The 15,602-nt window shown below is 47.4% G+C and overlaps 1 protein-coding gene across 2 annotated transcripts in view; it reads right to left on the reverse strand.

Annotated features, from left to right (window-relative positions):
- Positions 1–8,037, reverse strand: part of ARID3B (AT-rich interaction domain 3B) — a 51,096-nt gene extending 43,059 nt beyond the window's left edge. For both annotated transcript variants that reach the window (XM_040413760.1, XM_040413759.1), the window contains exons 1-2: positions 7,890–8,037; positions 5,154–5,702 (exon numbers count right to left, since the gene is read on the reverse strand). In XM_040413760.1, coding sequence (XP_040269694.1) covers positions 5,154–5,702; positions 7,890–7,925 — 585 coding nt within the window. In that variant the 5' untranslated portion in view covers positions 7,926–8,037. The remainder of the gene's footprint in view (positions 1–5,153; positions 5,703–7,889) is intronic.
- Positions 8,038–15,602: the final 7,565 nt, after the last annotated feature.

The following is a 15,602-nucleotide window of genomic DNA, read 5'->3' on the forward strand; positions in this document are numbered from 1 at the left end:
GCCACTTATGAACGTACCCTCAAACAGCATAAAAAAAATATAAAAATATAAAAATTTGGCGAGTTTACTAATCTACTTGGCCATGCCTCCTTTCCTAGACAATTCACAAAAGTTTCTAAAAAGCAGAAGTGGATAAAACTATTAATAAATAAATGGCACGCTGTATATACATAAGAATTCTGACTCAGTTTGATTGGCAACCCCTCCCCCGTGTTTTTTCTGGTTTCAATTTAGACTGCTTATGCCTTTCTGGTTCTACTCGTTTGCAAAGCACAACCAAAGGAGATGCAGGTCAGCACAGATGAGCTTTTAGATGATTAGATAGCACCCATATCTACACTGTGAAGGCACCTAGCAAATTACTGAAAGGTGTTGTCCTCCGGACAGGTGAAAAATAGGATAGCTGGGGAATGACCGCTGGGACTCCAAGATCACGAGAACATGTCCACAGCTCCATTAATGGTCTATAGGACTGCCGAAACAGTGCAGGGTTGTCTCATGGAGACCACTTAAGAACTGGCTAATCCCAATGCATCCATTAAAATTCTTTCAATTTCAAGAGGCTTTCACTATTCAAATAGAAGGTCCTAGAAATACGACATTAGGATTTATTACTCAAATGGATACAGAATTGCACATGCGGCACATTTATTAATGGCTTTAGACGCTTTATGCACCTCACAACACTTTTGGAAATGGTCTAGAAAAAGTGACATGGCTAAGTGGCTTCATAAATCAGATTAATGCAGGGTGCCAGTTGTTTGGTGCAAAATAATCCTGAAAAGTTAGGTAACCTTAAAGGGGTTACCCAAACTATAAAACCTGCCCCCAATTCCAGGCCCCTTATATATATTATACTTACCCTGCTCCCCGGCACCTGCGTCACTCCTGATCCCCGCACGGCCGCCGTTTCATCTTCCTGACGTGCGGAACAAAACATCTGGCAACAGGGAAAGTAGCCAAAGGCAGGCCGCGATGCTAGGGAGGCTTTTCCCCGTTGCGGCCTGCTATTGGCTGCTTCCCCCAAATGTTTTGATCCGCACGACGAGGAGATGCAGCGGCGGCTGTGCGGGGAATCAGGAGCGACACGGGGGGGCATGTTTTATAGTTTGGATAACCCCTTTAAACTGGTCAAAAGATGGGAAAGCTGTTTTACATCTAGCAAGACATGCACCACTCTGATAAAATTGGTGTAACTTCTGGCTGCCTCTAAGTTTATGCTGTCTATGTTAGCATTAGTAAACGTGTCCCAGTGTTTTGTTCAAATAATATATGTCATTAACAGGGTTTAGGTCATCCAAGAAGAGGTCCAAGACCCAGACCGTTGCTGCCGGAAACGACAGTGTGGTGGATGGTTGATACACAGTGTAGTTTCTAGCACCGGCGTACTGCAGCTCAGCGCCCAGTATCCTAGTGTGGCCACTACACAGTAGATGGAAACTTCACTGTTCACTGTTTCCAGCACCAGTGGCTGCCCAAAACAGCTGACTAGTGGGTGTGCTTGGTGTCAGACCCCCACCAATCTGATATGAATGACCTAACCTCAGGATGGACCACCAATATGCAAGTCAAGGAAAACCTCTAAATGAAGTAATAAAGCTGCCGTCAGCCACCACTGGGGGGAGCTGTGGAAACAGACAGCAGTAAACTACCAAGACAGGAGAAAGTTGAGTGACTAGGAAAACGTGTAAAGGTTTTCAATATACCTTTATCCACATACCAGAAAACTCCTTAAGGCCCCATTCACATGTCCGCAATTTCGGACCGATTTATTTTTATGGGGCCGCACAATGTGCAGCTGGCTCCGGAAATGCGGACCCGCACTTCCGGTTCCGCATTTCCGTTCCAAAAAAAAAGAACATATCCTATTCTTGCCTGCAATTGCGGATCCGCAAAACACGTTACGGACGTGTGAATGGACCCTTAAAGAGGACCTTTCGTGGGTCCAGACTTTATAAACTAAGTATCAGGGTATGTAGGGCATACAGCGGGGATCTAATAGCACTTACTATTTTTTTTTGGGGGGGGGGCGCCACTCCGTTCGCCCGCTGTGGCCCCATTAAATTCTCCTGCCCTGTATGCTAATTTTTGCATCGGAACAGGGAGGAGGAGACTGCCCGGTTTCCTCAATGGGTGTCTCCTTCTCCCTGGCTGTGAGCTGTCCAATCACAGCGGAGCACGTCACAGCCAGGGAGAAGGAGAGTTGTTTTTTTTCTCCCTTGCTGTGGCGCTCTCCACTGATTGGACGGCGCTACAGCCAGGGAGAAGGAGACGCCCATTGAGTGAGAAACAGGGCAGTCTCCTCCTCCCTGTTCCAATGCGAAAATTAGCATACAGGGCAGGAGAATTTAATGGGGGCCACAGCGGGCGAACGGAGTAGCAACCAGAAAAAATAGTAACTGCTATTAGATCCCTGCTGTATGCCCTACATACCCTGAAAGGTCCTCTTTAAAGCGATACTACGGTTTAAAGAGTTCTACCAAAACTTGCAGTTCATAAGCTCAAAAGTAACTGAAATGCAAGTCCACCACAACTTGCTCTGTTCTGTACATATAGGTTTTACTTGCAAATAAATGCATCCAGGAAATACAGTATGTGTAGGAAGTTTCCACCTCCAACTCAACTTTTGTCTACAATATAAGATTGGTTTTTTAATGTTCCAATGCTTCAAAAATAGTTTATATATGATTGTCCTAACTAACGTGCAACATCCTCAGCACAGACAATCGCACAGTAACTCGTTTCTAATTACCACCTCCTCTCGGGGGGAGTATGGCCATGGTCACAAGGGAGTATTTTGGTCAATATTTTCCACTCCTGATTTTGGCTTACAAATACTGACCAAAATACTGTGAAGGTAGCCTCACACCTGACTGCAGGATCAGACGACACAAGATCTTTTTGTAGTCTGTAACCATGGAGACGTTTAGGCCTGCATAGGTGCTGTATACACAAATCGTACGCCGTTTGTAATCAGGATTTGCAAAGTTGCTTTGTTTTGGAAAATGCCGACTATAGTGATATTGAAATGGATCAAAAATAAGTTCAGGGGGCTGCAGCAATCAGAAGGCCTATACTGCACGAAAAGCAGAGATGGCATGGGGACCACCTGAAGAGCTGAGCAGGGCAATGTTTGATTTTTTTTAATCTTCTAACATTTACTGTAGCTAGTTTAATTTCTTGAACACTTAGATAATCCCTTTAAACTTTCTAGCTTTTATTTCCAACAGTCTAAAGCAATACAGGACCAGTGGGGGAACTACTCCTTTAAAGGAAGCCCCTTACTCAAAACTGATGAGGCATGCCAATATGTCCTTGCATCCCATAGTCAGAAAAGCCCCTCTGCGTACAGCAAAATGGAGCACTATGCAGTGTATTGTCGGGAGGATCATCCACATTCTGTACAGCAATCTCAAAGTGTATGAGCGTTTACCACACGGTAAACTAGCCTGAAATTGACCTGCATTGCAGATTTGTAACTTGCTGCATGTCAGCTGGTGCAGAGGATTCTCACACTTTGCAACTCATATGGTAAATCTGCTTGTAACACATGCATGCTTGGCCATGGAATTCTTGCAAAGTCTACAGCAATTAATCCAATACAAAAAATCTGCCCCTTGTTGCTCTATCCTTAAAGGGGTAGTCCCAACGAGCCATTTCCACGGCGAAATGGGAATAAGCGCGGTCCCCAGGTTGCCGGGCTTATGGAACAACTATAACTCCAGGCGTTACAGACGTAGTACAGCTTGTTTGCACAGCTCTCATTTACTACAATGGGAGTTACAGTGGAGGGCCTGCACTCCCATAGCCCCGCTACCTGGGGCCAGTGCTTAGTCTCATCTTGCCGCCAGACAAACCCTTTACCGTTGGTCACAGATTGCTGGAGAATCCCTCACTTTCTTATGTGAACTGAGCACAATAGGGACCTCAGGTAAATAACAAAAAGTAGTTTTATTTTTTCCCTCATTTCTATTCTCAATGTGATAAATGCAGCGCCATGAAAGAAAAAGACGCTTACAAATGAAAATAGCCATTAAAGGGGATGTCCAGGTTTCTTCTTTATTTGCACCCCAAAACTACCTGTGCAGAAATTCACACTTACCTCCTCCCTGCAGTTCTGTTCAGGCTTCTCTTTAATGGACTTCCAGTCCTTAAGTCAACTTCCACATGAACGTGGCCACCACAGCCAATCACCGGCCTCAGGGCTGACGTGTCCCCAAGTGGCACGTGACCCAGCACAGATGTACCGCTTGGGGACATGTCACCACTGGGGCCAGTCACTGTGCATGTGACCCTGTCCATATGGAAGTTGACAGATCAGGACAGGAAGCCCAATGAAGAGAACTTAGGACATGGAATTGTGCAGTGGGGAGCATGCAAGTATGGAGGAGGGGAAGGGGCAAATAAATAAAATGGAAAACCCCTTTAAGCTGCCTGTTTGAAAATATTTAGTCACCTAAAAAAGGGGTTTTTTTCTCCTCCATTTGCTGCATTAAAAATCAGCTGCACAATGTACTTTACTGCAGTGTAATAAGAGAACGGCTTGCACACATGACAGATGTAGCAGAGTTAACAGTCACACTTGGTAAGTTATCACATCTAGTTAACGTGTTATGACTGTTAACTCTGCTGCATCTGTAACTTTTATGCAAGTCTATGCAAATGCAGCAGAGTTAAAGGGGTATTCCCATCTCAGACAGTGGGGGCATATTGCTAGGATAGGCCCCCATTGTCTGACAGGTGCCGGTCCCAAAGTGAAGGACGGAGCAACACGCTTTCGTGGCCCCCGTTTCTATTCACTTCAATGGGGCCGACGGAAATAGCAGAGCCAGCACTTAACTATTATTAGCAGCCCCATAGAAATGATTGGACGGTAGCCGAACAGGCACGGTGCGCCCTCCTTGACTTTGCTGGCTCTGTTTATGAGAAAGGTGCGGGTCCCACCTACATTGGGGGCATATACTAGCGATATTGCCTCATTGTCTGAGATGGGAATACCCCTTTAACAATCACAACTAGATAAAGCGTTATGACTGTGACTTAACTCTGCTACATCTGTAGATGTTCTTGGATAAACATAAAAAAAATTGGGTTTCTATTTTTGTGCAAACATTTCAGAAATATGGATTATTTACAATGGATGAATATCTTACCGGCTTAATGTGCTCCTCCATATTTTGCTTTGGATGTTTAGAGGGTGAAGGATTACTGTTTTCATCTTGGGGCTCCTCTTTCACCGCAAGATGTCGCTGACCAAGGTTCCCTTGTGAATTAGGAGTGACTATTCCCTGCTGCTCCCTCTGAGCCTGTAGATACTTCTGCGCCAACGTGGATGACTGACGTTCCCTGCGATCACCATCTTCCTCATAAGAGTCTCCATCAGTTTCATCGTCATCTTCCATGTCCTCGTCTTCATCTGGATCACTAGCCGCATGTGGAGGTGGCATGGGCGGGCGGGCCTTAGCAGCTGACAAATTGGCAGAACCAGGTTCTGATTTAATCATATGCTGTGATGCCAGCTGCTGGGCATACAGCAGTTGTGTTTCTCTTATCTGTCTCTCCCGCTCCTCCATGCTGCGGGCAGCTTGCTTTTGTTGCCTCTGCAGTTGCTCCATCACGGCCTCCAATTTCATGCCCTGCTTGGCATGCATTTGTGAGCTGCCCGAGAGGGCAGGATTTAATCCACTTGGCATTAGTGAGGGCTACAACCAGGGAAGAATGAATGGGGGGGGGGGGGGGGGAGACATTATCAAAAGTTATTCCATATTCTCTAAAATAGTATTAATCATTTACTAAATGCGCAAAACTAGAGAAATATCTGTCTTTTTGCTTTTTGCAAACGTCAACCAGGATGGCAAAACCATCACAGGGCCAAGGACCACTGTAAAGCCAAAGGACCTTAAATCATATATCGGCCAAAAAACATTTCCGTAATCAGCGTTTATTAAAAATGTTGATCTGTTGGGCTCCTGCAGCCTGCTTGTATTACAATACATTGCAAGCGGCTCAATGACGATCAGTGTCAATTCTGTCAGACGAGCTGAATCCACCTTTGATACGAGCACAATTAAAGGGAACCTGTCACCAGGATTTTGTGTATAGAGCTGAGGACGTAGGCTGCTAGATGGCCGCTAGCACATCCGCAATACCCAGTCTCCATAGCTCTGTGTGCTTTTATTGTGTAAAAAAAACTATTTGATGCATATGCAAATTAACCTGAGATGAGTCCTGTACGTGAGATGAATCAGGGACAGGACTCATCTTAGGTTAATTTGCATATGTATTTTTACACCATAAAAGCACATAGAGCTATGGGGACTGGGTATTGCGGATGTGCTAGCGGCCGTCTAGCAACCCATGTCCTCAGCTCTATACACAAAATCCCGGTGACAGGTTCCCTTTAAGCTTGCATGAGCGCTCAGGAGAACACATGAGCGGCTGGAACCCAAACTACTAAACAGCTTGTCTGATGGAATTGACACTGATCGGCATAGAGCAGGTTGCTGCGTAGTGTAATATAGTCAGGCTGCAGAAGGCAAATGATTCAAAGATCTTAATAAAAACCAATTACAAAACCGGTGATTATTAGGCTACTTTCACACTTGTAGCAGAGCGATCCGGCAAGCAGTTCCGTCGCCGGAACTGCCTGCCGGATTCCGCAATCTGCATGCAAACTGACAGCATTTGTAGACAGATCTGGATCACAAATGCATTGCAAGTACGGATCCGTCCATCCGTTTGTTATACGGACAAACGGATGCGTTTCAATTTTTTTAAACATTTTTAAAAGGTCTGCACATGCGCAGACCGTTAGGACAGATCCAGCATTGCGGTATTATTAATGCTGGATCTGGCACGATTACATTTCAATGTAAATAATTGCTGGATCCGGCATTCCGGACGGAGATAAAACCGCAGCATGCTGAAGACATCCTGATGCATCCTGAACGGATTGCTCTCCATTCAGAATGCATGGGGATATGCCTAATCAGTTCTTTTCCGGTATAGAGCCCCTAGGACGGAACTCTATGCCGGAAAAGAAAAACACTAGTGTGAAAGTACCCTTATACGTGGACGTCAGTAAAATGAAATTATCCAAAGGCGTCCATGCCTCAACTATGACTAGAAAACCCAAAAATGACATGCGTGGGGGATGATGAAATGCTCTCTGGCCACTATAATCACCTGGCTATATACAGTCCTGCATCATATACATGGTACAGATGTTAACGGGCATGGGCTATGCCGGCTCACCCTACAGACCACCCGCTTACACCACTCAGAAGACGCAGATAGCAGCACCGACATTAAATGCTGCAGACAGCAGAATTATTGGATGTAATTGGGTCGGAGGAGCATTTCCCTAAATCTCTGCTCAGACCAGCACCAAAGCCTCCCAATTTGTAACCAACTACGCCTTTGGTTTTAAAGGATCCTGACTGGGACTAGATGTGGGTAAAATAGAGCAGCATGCCTGTTGGAAGGAGGGACTGCTGCCATCTCCCAGGAGAAATATCACAACGAAGTGCAGAAAGTTTTCTGTAAAACACATTAGGAGCCCCTTGTATAGACCTTATGCGCATGTGGGGGCTTCTAGGAGACAATTCATACACCGAGTGCACATGCGGGAACGCAGATCACAAGTCTGATCCTAGGAGTATATCCGCCCATAGAGCAGCAGCAGCGGATGCCCTGGACCATAGGGGGCCCGTACAGGGCGATAAGGTGACAGCCGCCGTGCCCCGGTAGGGTGCAGCACTGCACGGTCAGGCAGCACAGGTCGCCAAGGTGCGGTGTGTTGGTGTGTAGTGACCCCCGCCCTCCTCCTCCCCACTACGACCCTCGCCATCTGCCCTGGGCGCACGCTGTGTGCACGGGCTCCCACTCACCATAGACTCTCTCCCGCAGCCGGCCTTCTCCACCATCCCGTCAGTCTGCAGGCCTTTCGGCACCGCACTCTCCTGTAGCCACTAAGCCGCCCGCCCCAGCTTCCCCTCCGTTTCCGTCTCACTCCAACCTCCAGGCTCTACTAGGCCCCTCCCGATACAGCGAGCTATTCGTCTGACGTCATGGCGCACATCGCAACGGCAGCACGTTTTCCAGGCAGCCACGCGCATGGGCGACTGACCACTGGAGGCCATATTGATCCACCCAAAATAGAAGCCGGTTTTAACATGAGTTGCTTGGTCAGTGGGAACCTGTGTGCACGATCTTAGGAGAAGCCCGCAAGACTAGTCCTCAGGAGACGCAGAAGTGAAGAATATACTTCTTCAACATGTATTCATATAGATTAGTGTATGTGAAGTAGAAATGTCCGCCATATTGGTACACCTAGATAGTGAGCCACTGTACTGACCATGCTAAATGTTCAGGATATTATACATGATCTTCCAGTCCGCTTTTAATGTTTGTTTGTTTTTTCTCTCTATTTTTTGCAGGTCTTAAGGGTACTTTCACACTAGCGTTTTTCTTTTCCAGCACTGAGTTCTGTCACAGGGGCTCTATACCGGAAAATAACTGATCAGGCATATCCCCATGCATTCTGAATGGAGAGCAATCCGTTCAGGATTTCTTCAGTTCAGTCTTTTTGACTGATCAGGCAAAAGATAAAACCACAGCATGCTACGGTTTTATCTCCGGCCAAAAAAAACGAAGACTTGCCTGAACGCCGGATCCAGTATTTTTTTTCTATAGGACTGTATTAGTGCCGGATCCGGCATTAAAAATATCGGAATTCTGGATGCACAGACCGAAAAAAAGGTGAAAAAAATAAATGCCGGATCCGTTTTGCCAGATGACACCGGAAAGACGGATCCGGCATTTCAATGCATTTTTCTAACTGATGAGGCATACGTTTTGCCGGATCCGGCAGGCAGTTCCGGCGACGGAACTGCTTGCCGGATCACTCTGCCGCAAATGTGAAAGTAGCCTAAGTGATACATGTGTGTTAGAATTTATGTATAAATAGCAATTCTCTACCATAACCTTCTAAATATAATAATTTTTAAAGTGTGCTGCTCATACAAGAATGGATTTAGGATCCACAAAGTTGCCCTTTAGGAGCTATTAGCTGACTAGAGGCGTTTATGTAATTTAATAGTTTGCAGCAATTCATGGTAAACCGCATAAAGTTTTTGCAATATGTTTCTTGGCCACATGGCAATGAATGCAGTCCATGGCACAACAGCTACACAAAGTTTTATTTTAAAGGGCATGCCATAAATGTCGAATAAGTGCAGGTCCCATCTCTGGGACCAACTGCTATCTGGTGGCTGTGCATGCATATCTCTTTCCATTCACTTTAATAGGACTTCCAATAATAGCTGAGCATGCTTACTGAGCTATTTTCGGGAGACCTATTTAAGTGAATGGAGAGAACCATGCATGCACGGCTACCTTTCCATTCCTGGTGGCACACAGTGAGACCCCATTCTTCATATAGGTTCAAGACCCACCTCTGAGACCCGCTCCTATCGGACATTTATGGCGTGTACTGTAGATAAGCCATACGTTTCCAAATGAGGATACCTCTTTAACTACAGAGTGACGGCTGCAGTCCACAAGATTGCGTGCAACTCAATGTATACCTTTGAACTTTAATTGTATTACAATAGATACAATAGTAATAATCTGTTACAGGCTGTGAGTGTGCCAACCATCCAGTTTGACTTTGAGGTGTTATCCTGGCAGTCCCCTGTTTTTCACCCTTTAATGCCTATACAGAGATCTGTCCTTCGCTGCAGAGGAGCCACCAGGCCGCTACCTCTTGGAATAGTTCTGGTGCAGTTGACTGTTGGGGTCAGAGACACCAGTGCAAAGCACTGAGGAGTAAGGCAATACACATAGTCAGTAAACAGGCAGAGGTCAGGGCAGTGTAGGAAGGTGCAAGGGACTGTCATGGATAGAAGGTATGTGTCACCAAGGATCCTGGCCTCGGTGAAGTAAGAGTCAGTATTTTATGTGTCAGCAGCAGCTATTGCTAATTGACACCTTGAGAGTTAGCATGGCTGTCATAGCTGATCCGGGACGGCTCTTACTGGGAGTAGTCAAAGTGTTGGGTGGGTGGCTACTCCCCATGTTCCAGGCTGGGTTTTGCCAGGCATAAAAACCAGCCAGCACTGCCAGGTGTGTGGATTTACCTCCCTCTGACAGTGGAGCTCAGGAGTCTGTGTGCTGTGAACTGATGGCTGTGCTGGGATTTGAGGTTTGAGACGGGCTGAAGGACTCAGGCCCCTCTAAAGGCGAACGGGCCGCCTATGGACTTGATGAGGCTGAACTGCTAACAGGATGTGAATTAACACCCAGGAGAAAAGGTGACTTTTATTCTTTATGGACTTTCCCTGTGTGTGAACAAACACCAAGCCACCTGGGTTTTGTGATACAGCTTATCTGCATTTTGTTATACATCCATGTGTGAATAAACACCTCTGATTCAAGAACTATGTACTTTGCCTCTGTACTGAATCTGCTATTCCTAACTACCAGAGCGAATCCCCACAATTGGTAGAGGATGCGGGCAATAGCAGTGAGGCTGGCGTGAACGCCAAAATATTTTTTTGTTTGCATTTTTGGGCACAGTTGTATGTCATACATCAAACCAGAGGTATTACAACCCGTGTCCCACGACAAAATGGAGGCTGTTGTGAAGGCCCTCATGGAGGCTAATCTGCAGCAGCGAGAGACAAACCTGCAGCAACGCTAGGCTAACAAGCAGCAGCAAGATACCAACCAGTTGCTGCTACAACACGTGATGGCTTTGCAGACAGCAGGATGCCCAGAAGGCAGTTCGTGCGGCGATTCCTAAGATGACACCCGCAGACGACATCGAAACCTACCTGGCGATGTACGAGAAAGTGGCCACATGGGAGAAGCTACCCAGAGACCAGTGGGCTGAGGTCGTCGCTCCGTTTCTGGCATCCGATTCCCAGCGGGTGTATTTCGACTTGCCGGATGATTAAGCGGCCAACTACCACAAAGTAAAGGGTGAGATTTTGACAAGACTGGGGGTGAATGTGTTGGTCCGGGACCAGCGGGTACATCAGTGGGGGCTTAAGCCGGCTGAGCCCACGAGACTCCAGTATTATGACTTACTCCACCTTTTGCAAAAGTGGCTACAGCCTGATATTCTGAGTCCCATGGCTATGCTGGACAGAATATTGGCTGATATGTTCTGGAGGGCTTTGCCACCCCCTCTCCAGCAATGGATCGGCCAGGTCTCTCCAGGTAAGTCCCTTGAGATGGTGGACCTAGTGAAACGCTATGAGGCTACCCGGAATCTACAGGGGGGGTCTTTTGGGAGGGGGCAGTCAAATCCCATAAATCTCCACCCCAGACGCGGCGACTTGTGCCAACCAAACCCACCCGAGATGTACCCCCTGTGGACCCGGCTCTGATAGTCTGCTGGCGGTGTCGGGAGCCTGGCCATGTACAAGCTGACTGTCCACATCAAGTGGAACCCATGGGCACGAACTATGGCTTCTATCAGTTAATTGCCAGGAAGCTGTGTGCAGCGGGTACCCAAGAAACTCTGAATCACTTGTGCCAGATGGAGGTAGGAGACACTCCATCGGAGGCCCTGCTGGACTCAGGGAGTCTGGTGTCCCTGGTAAGGGCTCCCCTGGTACGGTCCGCTCAGTATACTGGCCGGAAAGTCGGGGTCATGTGCATTCATGTGGACTTTAAAGACTATCCCATCGCCCTGGTGTCTCTAACCACAGGGGCCGGCAGGTGGACTCACAAAGTGGCAGTTGCCACAAACTTACACTACGAACTTATAATCGGGAGAGACTTTCCGGGTTTCCCGGCCTGCTACGAAAGTGACTGATACCCATGAGACACGGTAAATCCCAGCAGAGTTGCCTTGCTCCAGGGGGAGGCCATAACCCTGGGAACCCGAAGCCGAAGGGCCAGGGGTAGGGGTGACCGCCACTTTGGTGGAAGAGGGGGAGACAACCCCACTGAGTGTAATAGCGGGAAACGTGGAGGACTTGCCGCTGGGGCCTGAGCTGGCAGACCTCAATGTCTCCGGGGATAATTTTGGTACTGCACAACACTGGGACCCAACCCTATCCCGAGCCTGGGAAAATGTATTAATAGTAGATGGTGAACCACAACAAGCTGGGGCAGAGTCGGTGTTTCCCCGTTTTGTGGCTCATCAGGATATGTTGTATCGGGTAAACCCATTGAACAGTTAGTGGTACCCCAGACTTATCGCAAACTTGTGTTAGAGTTAGCCCACCAACATATTCTCGGGGGTCATCTGGGAATGCAGAAAACACAGGAGTGGATACTACAACGGTTTTACTGGCCCAATTGTTTAGGGAGGTGGATGAATTCTGTAAGTGTTGCCCGACCTGCCAGGCAACTAGCCCCCAGCACCTTTTCTGTAGTCCCTTGGTACCTCTCCCGATCAGCGAGGTACCGTTTGAGCGAATCGCTATGGACCTCGTAGGCCCAGTACCGAAGTCCGCTAGAGGACACCAACACATCTTGGTCGTCCTTGACTACGCCACTCGGTACCCGGAGGCGGTGCCACTGCGACATACATCGGCTAAACTTATAGCTAAGGAGCTAATGGAGAAGTTCTCCTGAGTGGGGCTACTTAAAGAGGTTTTGACTGACCAGGGGACCCCTTTTATGTCTAAGGTCATGAGGGAACTCACAGTAAGTTGCTGCATATCAAACAGTTACGGACGTCCGTGCACCATCCGCAAACGGACGGTCTGATTGAAAGGTTTAACAAAATACTAAAAACCATGTTAAAAAGGGTGGTGTCTAAAGATGGGAAGAAGGACTGAGACCTTTTTCTGCCCTATCTCATGTTCGCTGTGCGAGAGGTACCCCAGGCCTCTACTGGGTTCTCACCCTTCGAATTGCTATATGGCAGACATCCTCGTGGTTTGTTGGACGCAGCCAAAGAGACATGGGAACAGCAACCCACTCCGCATAAAAGTGTCCTTGAGTATGTTACCAAGATGCAACAGCGGATAGAGACCGTTTTGCCTCTTGTCAGGGAGCATATGGAGGCTGCTCTGCGAGCCCAGAGTCGGATCTATAATCGTCAGGCTCCGGTCCGAATCTTTAACCCGGGTGATAAGGTTTTGGTTCTGGTGCCGACCGTGGACAGTAAGTTCCTGGCCAGGTGGCAGGGGCCCTACGAGGTACTTGAAAAAATTGGAGAGGTAAATTACAAGGTACACCAGCCAGGGAGGCGAAAGCCGGAGCAGGTGTACCATGTGAATCTACTCAAACCGTGGAAAGATAGGGAAACCTGTACTGAACACAGCCCGCGGCCAGGTTTTCTAGGGGAAGCGGTTTCGGCCCCTCTGTCTGAAGCAAGGGAAGCGGCTGCCACAGTAAGAATTGCTGACAGCCTCTCCTTTAAACAGGCTCAGGAGGCCAGGGAGTTTATTAGCCGGAACACGGATGTGTTTTCCGATCTCCCTGGATGCACTTCCACAATTTAACATGACATTGTCACTGAGCCTCAGACGAAAGTCTGGCTAAAACCATACCGAGTACCCGAGGCTCGGCTACAAGCCATCTCAGAGGAAGTGCAGATGCTGAGGCTAGACGCCATTGAGGAGTCTAAAAGTGAGTGGGCTAGTCCTATAGTGCCGATACCCAAGTCGGACGGGACACTCCAGTTTTGTAACGATTTCTGAAAACTAAACAAAATCTCTAAGTTTGATGTACAGTACAGACCAAAAGTTTGGACACACCTTCTCATTCAAAGAGTTTTCTTTATTTTCATGACTATGAAAATTGTAGATTCACACTGAAGGCATCAAAACTATGAATTAACACATGTGGAATTATATGCATAATAAACAAGTGTGAAACAACTGAAAATATGTCATATTCTAGGTTCTTCAAAGTAGCCACCTTTTACTTTGATTACTGCTTTGCACACTCTTGGCATTCTCTTGATGAGCTTCAAGAGATAGTCCCCTGAAAATAGTTTTCACTTCACAGGTGTGCCCTGTCAGGTTTAATAAGTGGGATTTCTTGCCTTATAAATGGGGTTGGGACCATCAGTTGCGTTGAGGAGAAGTCAGGTGGATACACAGCTGATAGTCCTACTGAATAGACTGTTAGAATTTGTATTATGGCAAAAAAAAAGCAGCTAAGTAAAGAAAAACTAGTGGCCATCGTTACTTTAAGAAATGAAGGTCAGTCAGTCAGCCGAAAAATTGGGAAAACTTTGAAAGTAAGGGCTATTTGACCTTGAAGGAGATTGATGGGGTGCTGCGCCAGATGACCTGGCCTCCACAGTCACCGGACCTGAACCCAATCGAGATTGTTTGGGGTGAGCTGGACCGCAGAGTGAAGGCAAAAGGGCCAACAAGTGCTAAGCATCTCTGGGAACTCCTTCAAGACTGTTGGAAGACCATTTCAGGGGACTACCTCTTGAAGCTCATCAAGAGAATGCCAAGAGTGTGCAAAGCAGTAATCAAAGCAAAAGGTGGCTACTTTGAAGAACCTAGACTATGACATATTTTCAGTTGTTTCACACTTGTTTGTTATGTATATAATTCCACATGTGTTAATTCATAGTTTTGATACCTTCATAGTCATGAAAATAAAGAAAACTCTTTGAATGAGAAGGTGTGTCCAAACTTTTGGTCTGTACTGTATATCCTATGCCTTGGTGGATGAGCTTATTGAGAGGTTAGGCCAAGCCTGGTATTTTTCTGTTTTGGACCTCACCAAAGGGTACTGACAGGTACCCTTGACGGAGGCTGCCAAAGAGAAAACTGCCTTCATCACACCAGAGGGGCTGTACCAATATAAGGTGTTACCCTTTGGTCTGCATGGTGCCCCCGCCACTTTCAACAGCTCATGGACATTGTGCTGCGTCCACATCGTCGGTACACTTCGACTTAGGCCTCATGCACACGACCGTTGTGTGCATCGGCGGCCGTTGTTCCGTTTTTTTTTGCAGACCCATTGACTTTCAATGGGTCCGTGGAAAAATCGGAAAATGCACCGTTTTGCAGCCGCATCCGTGATCCGTGTTTCCTGTCCGTCAAAAAAATATGACCTGTCCTATTTTTTTGATGGACAACGGTTCACGGACCCATTCAAGTCAATGGGTCTGTGAAAAAACACGGATGCACACAAGATTGCCATCCGCGTCCGTCATCCTTGTCCGTAGGCTACTTTCACACAGACGGATCCGCTGATCCGTCTGCATAAAAGCTTTTTAGATCAGATTTTTCACTTCGTGAAAACTCAGATCCGACAGTATATTCTAACACAGAGGCGTTCCCATGGTGATGGGGACACTTCAGGTTAGAATATACTAAAAGAACTGTGTACATAGGTGCTGCCAGGCAGCAGGGGGCAGACCCCCCCTCCCTCCCCCCTGTATTTAACTCATTGGTGGCCAGTGCGGCCCCCCTCCCTCCCCTGTATTTAACTCATTGGTGGCCAGTGCGGCTGGCCCCCCCTCCCTCCCTTGTATTTAACACATTGCTGGCCAGTCCGGCCGGCCCCCCCGAACCTCCCTCCCTTGTATTTAACACATTGGTGGCCCGTGCGGCCGCTACCCCCCCCCTAATTAAAATGACCGACCCCCCCATCATTGGTGGCAGCGGAGA

Source organism: Bufo bufo, chromosome 1 (genome assembly GCF_905171765.1).
Source record: "Bufo bufo chromosome 1, aBufBuf1.1, whole genome shotgun sequence".
NCBI lineage: Eukaryota > Metazoa > Chordata > Amphibia > Anura > Bufonidae > Bufo > Bufo bufo.